At 31.2% G+C, this 5,594-nt stretch overlaps 1 protein-coding gene and 1 long non-coding RNA gene across 3 annotated transcripts in view; one reads left to right on the top strand and one right to left on the bottom strand.

Annotated features, from left to right (window-relative positions):
• LOC106688851 (uncharacterized) overlaps positions 1-3,497 on the top strand; it is a 19,936-nt gene extending 16,439 nt beyond the window's left edge. The window contains exons 3-4 of the long non-coding RNA XR_010842857.1: positions 2,936-3,074; positions 3,415-3,497. This is a non-coding gene — a long non-coding RNA (uncharacterized lncRNA). The remainder of the gene's footprint in view (positions 1-2,935; positions 3,075-3,414) is intronic.
• Positions 1-5,594, bottom strand: part of LOC106688850 (monocarboxylate transporter 12) — a 31,604-nt gene that overhangs the window by 12,263 nt on the left and 13,747 nt on the right. Inside the window, exons 5-7 of one of the 2 annotated variants that reach the window (XM_014433523.2) lie at positions 3,445-3,580; positions 2,959-3,082; positions 2,011-2,095 (exon numbers count right to left, since the gene is read on the bottom strand). In XM_014433523.2, the coding sequence (XP_014289009.1) occupies positions 2,011-2,095; positions 2,959-3,082; positions 3,445-3,580 (345 nt within the window). Of the gene's footprint in view, positions 1-2,010; positions 2,099-2,958; positions 3,083-3,444; positions 3,581-5,594 lie in introns of both variants that reach the window. The other variant, XM_014433522.2, reaches the window with a different exon arrangement.

Below are 5,594 nucleotides of genomic sequence, written 5' to 3'. Positions count from 1 at the left end.
GTAAGTTCTTCTTTGATAGCTTCCGGTGGTGTTGAGGGGTGTAATTGTCTGATGACTACTCTGAACGCCCTCTCCTGACGTAGCTGATATGTGTGGTAGTCAGCTTTTGTTTCGGGGAGATATTTAATTATTTTTCTATATGTGTCAGAGGTATCTGACATTAATTTTGTATCATTGATGCGACTCATCAAAATTAAAGGGGTGATTTTAACAACTGAAAAAATACAATATAGAATATTTAAAAATTATTATAATAATAACATCTTCAAAAGTTCATTTATCTTTTATGTAAAATATATTAAAGATATTATTCACAACTCTTCCAGATTCATACTTTTATTTAAAATTATAATATTTAGGCCAATGCCGTACGCTCATTTTTACGTTACTACTCTTTTATTTGTTTTATAAAAATCAATTGGTAATATTTTACATCTCAACTAATTTGTTTCTTAATATACAAAAAAAAATAAGACAAATTTACTTTCATTAGTAACATTCAGCCCATCTAGTTTCCTGGTAATTCAAATATTTTTGGAGAAAATGCCTTTATCTTGTGATAATCTTTTAGGTTCGAAAATAGTTGTTTAAAAATAGATACAAAATAAGAATTTGAAAATGCCTACAACTAGTTTTGTAATTCTCGCCTCTAATGCCAGGGCCCTGTTTCATAATGAAGCTGATGGTATTAGTAAATAACTACAAGTGTAAAAATTACGAAATACAAGCACTAATACTTTTGTTTCATGACGGGGAAAATGTTAGTTATAGTGACACAAATGAAAAAGTGCTAGTCAACATATGGGGAGGTTTTTATTTAAGAAGATTACAACCATGTCAAGACCGGCCTTATTATTTTCTCCACCCAGAAGAACAAGCGCGCTCTCCATAATGTCTATAAGATAGCAGGGTGTGAGAACGTGCCGTACATACCTGTATATTTACACTTACCTGAGTGACACACCTGACACTAGCTCGCCATTGGCATAAGAAAATAAAGCTAGTTAGGACCAACGCTTACAGGCTTAATCACCTGCTAAAATCTCCTAACCTTTCTCTTCGCCTCTAATTACTGATATACAAAAGTATTCTCAGATAGGGCCTACTGCACGGTACACCATACTGGTTAACAGAACACATACAACAGCGACGACACTCCAACAGTTTCAGTGTAGTATCATGCGTCGCATTGTAAAACGTACTAGTTTACAAAGACCGAAAACTAACTACATACGCCACTTGGATTTCCGGCAGTGACGGCATCCATCTTACACAGGCACATCCAATTCTTTGATAGCCTCCAAAACTACACTAACCCATTTTTCAGATATTAATACCAACAGAACGGCCAAAATAGTGGCAAACACATAATCCGTCTCAGACTCGACTGAGGACTAATTAATAATTTTTTTATATGTCCCTTCCTGGTTTGTCATTTCTGGCATATGGGGAGAAAGGGGGGTTATCTACAAGGGAATAACACTCTATTGTAACACCATAGTGGGAGGTTAAGTTTTAATTTCTTGGTAGCACCACAGAAATTAAAGTGCACCCTCTAGGCCGGATCCGAATCGGCGCCACTGCAGTTCCTAGGCTTCAAGAACGCCTCAACTCCCTGAGCTACAGAAGGTCTGACTAATGACATCACGAAACCTGGTGAGCCCCATCATCAGACTCAATCCACTTTCCAGTCGTTTTGTTTCCCTTTTCTTATTCCCCTTCTATAATGTATTTCAAATGCAGTAAAAAAGATTCCATCCAAGAGGTTATGATCAATAAATTAGGTTTGATTGATTATGCTAGTTAATGGTAACGTAAAGTATAGGAAAATAAGTTGATTAATTATATTGAAATTTTGTCGATACTAAAATTACAAATAATTATGCAAATTTACCAAGCGTAACAAGTAGTATGGTTTTAATGTAAAGAGGGTTGAAATAATATAATATTTAAATTTTTAAAAAAATATTGGTTACAAAAAACTTTATTATAAAGTTTAACTAGCCTTACTTGTGGTTTCCATTGGTGTTGAACTATCATCCTTCATCCCAATTTTATCGGGTCGCAAGAAGGTGTAGGATTCTTCTTCTGCTCCCTGCTAATAAATATTGTTTTTAAAATCTAAACAATTTATGTTGAAAAATTATGACTTATCAAAAATATAAATTATCATTTATATTTTAATATATACAAACTAATCGACAAAAGTCGCTTGAGATTATTTTAAATTTACAACTATGATTTTCTGTTTTTACCTATACAGCTCCACATTGGAAATGTCATGATTCATTACTGTGGGCCTCCAGGAAATAATTATTGACCGACCGAGGTGAGAATCGAACCCACAACCTTCTGAAGTGCTTTGGGACTCCCGCCTCTGTTATGATTTTATTGTTGATCTTGGTTTGATTGCTTACTTAATTGACTAGGAATTTTTTAATAAATCTTTATGTTTCATGCACTTCAAATTAGAAACCTACATAGCTACAAAACAATATTTTTTAAAAACTCACAATTCTAAAAGGGACCCCGAAAATTTTTTAAATCTTTATTTTATATTTTTCAATAATTTTACACTTTCAATATCTTAGACAATTTAGAAAACCTTCCCAGATATTGTATTTTAAATTAGGCATTACAGTGCAGTAAGTGTTCAGATGGGACCCCAAAAATAAAGAAAAACCAGTTGTAATTTACTGATTCCCAGGTAAACTTTATACATCATTTGACAAATTGAAGAGTGAAATGATATGTAATTTCAATATGTATTAGGCATTATAACCGGTAGGTATGTCTGTTAACACATTTAAACTTTCATTTATTCTTAACATTTAAGTGAAGATTTTCAATTAAAAAAATAAATAAATAGGATTATTCAGTTAATTTTATGATATTATAAGATTTTACAGTATTTTTCAATTGCTGTTTTCTGTAGCTTGAAATTAAATGTAACTTTACTACCACTACTGCTTTCTTGTGCCACGACACTGGTTGAAATAAGCAAGCTCCCACTGTCGCATGTAGAGATAGTGCCCCTATTATAAGGACTGCGGAACGAAAACCATATTCGTCCAGTAAGTATCTAAAAAATTAAAGGATTCGCTTAAAATTAGATATAAGTGTATTTAAGTGGAGAAGATGGGAGGGGGAGGGAGGGGGAGGGGGATTGCGGTCAGCAAAAAAACACAAATAAATAAACATTATTTATATAAAAATTATTCTGGCACATTATTTATATAAAAATTATTCTGGCACGAATAAATAATTTTTCGTTTATTTGTTTTTTCATGTTGACCATCTTCTCCACTTATTAATCTGCGGTCAACTCTCTACATCTCATAAGTGTATTTAATGTGAAAAGTTTTTTTAATATTACTTTTTTTATTCAAAATAGGTCTAATTGTTATGTACTAGGTCCAATAAATAAGAATGCTTTGTTTTTACCCAACTATCTGAGGCATCACCATAAACCCTACAGTAGTACCAGCAAATGAAAGACCAACTGCCTGTCCTTTTTTCTTTAAGAAGTAATCATTGATACCCACCAATGTGCATGCAGTACAAAGGCCGAATCCAACACCTAAATAAATTTGAAAGATTAATTATGTTTCTGTATACCTTTAATATACTATATGATTTTCTTTTCCACCAATGCATGAAACAACAATATATACATGGCTAATTAATAGCATTTAACCTTGGTAGTTAGAATTTGAACTAGTGGTGTTAGAACTATTACTAAGATCTATGTCGTTTTGTTTATTTAATCAGTTAAAATTTCAAAAAAACTGCTAGAATGTTATAACGTTTTTTAGCAACAGATTAATGTTAATTAATCAATAAATACATTATCTACAATCAAAAAAAGAAATAAAAATTAAAAAAGCAGAACGCATAAAACAGCATAAACAGTGTATTTTAAAAAACAACAACATATTTTTCAACCATTTTTAAACTTGGTGGGAGTATAATGAAGAGGAAACAGGAAAGTGAAACCATAAAGGTGGGACTTATGATGGACCATTGGCATGAAAGAGAACTAGGGAAAGAGTGCGAGATAGTCACAGGCTGCTTTCTGTTTCAATTTATATTACAATGGGGAACATTCCAATTAACCTCAACTGAACTTAGCTTCCCTCAGCGTTTGTTTTGAAGAAGAGTAGGATTATTACATTCCCCCGTTTTTAAAGATGTCAGCAAATCTTGGAGGAGGTGATAGTACAAGGGCCGGGAAGAAAAAAAGGCAGTCATCTCACCCCAATTTTTGATTACTTTAATGAAAACTATGTATAATTAATAGTCAAAATTGATGAGTCTGCCAAGTATAGGTAGGGGGAATAAAAAATGGCTGCTGTTTCAAAACCTTAAAAAACACTAATTATTCATATCTTAAAAACTACCAATAACACTAAAAAACCTAAGAGCACATTATTTAAAGAAGAGTAAATTTTCTAAAATATTAGTCTTAAAAGAGCTATTTACGTCCAATAATTCTCGAGATATAGCCTTTTAAAAAGTAACATTTCATGAAAATGTACTAAAATGTAAAATGAAAATGTACTCAGTAGTTAGTTAATTTATTTTGAAAAATCTATATCTCAGGACCTACAGATGTCTATTAGCTCCCAAATTAAAGCTAGTTTAATGGACTATAAATAACTTTCTGAACTTTACCTTCGTAGGAATAGTAGTTTTCATGATATTTGCTAAAATAAATTGATTTATAGTTGTTCGGATAATAAGTTTGATTTATGAAAAACTTCATTTCAGAAACCATTGGTGTAGAGATGTTTTCCAGAGCTCAAATTAAAGCTAGTTAAATTTCCTACAAAATAGTTAATTATGTTTATCTTTGTAGGAGTAGTAGTTTTTATGATATAGGACAAAATAAACTCACAAAATGTTAATTTATAGATGTTCGTATAAAATTTTTGATAAAATATATCTCTAGATTCATAAGACGTACATATGTCTGCCAACACTCAAAATAAGGAAATGTAACACTATAAAGCAGTTTATGACACTTATCTTCGTAGGGGTAGTAGTTTTTATGATATTCACATATGAATATAAATTTGGCAAATAAAAATTTGTCCAAACAACTATAAATCAATTTATATTAGCAAATTTCATGAAAACTATTACTCCTACGAAGATAAACATCATACATTACTTTATAGCTCATTAAACTAGCTTTAATTTGAGTGCTAATAAACATCTGTTCGACAAATGGTTTTTGAGATATAGATTTTTCAAAATAAAATCACTAACTACTGATCTTTCAGTACGTCTCCATTTTTATGAAATGTTGCTTTTTGAAAAGCTATATCTCGAGAACTATTTAACGTAAATATCTCTTTTAGGGCTCATATTTTAGCAAATTTTCCCATCTTTAAATGACGTTCTCTTAGGGTTCCTACTTTTATAATTATAATATACTTTCCTACTCTATAATATATAGAGCACCGAATGAAAAATTTTTTTTTTTTATCACTTTCAAATATCCGCCATTTTTTATTCCCCCTACCTACATATGGCAGACTCATAAATTTTAAGTAATCAAAAATTTTAAGGTAGCAAACTTATATGCTTTT

This window comes from Halyomorpha halys, unplaced genomic scaffold, assembly GCF_000696795.3.
Source record: "Halyomorpha halys isolate HHAL.00 unplaced genomic scaffold, Hhal_1.1 Scaffold1218.1, whole genome shotgun sequence".
Taxonomy (NCBI): Eukaryota; Metazoa; Arthropoda; class Insecta; order Hemiptera; family Pentatomidae; genus Halyomorpha; species Halyomorpha halys.
The sequence above is the reverse complement of the archived record's forward strand: the minus strand, read 5'-3'. Positions and strand labels throughout refer to the sequence as shown.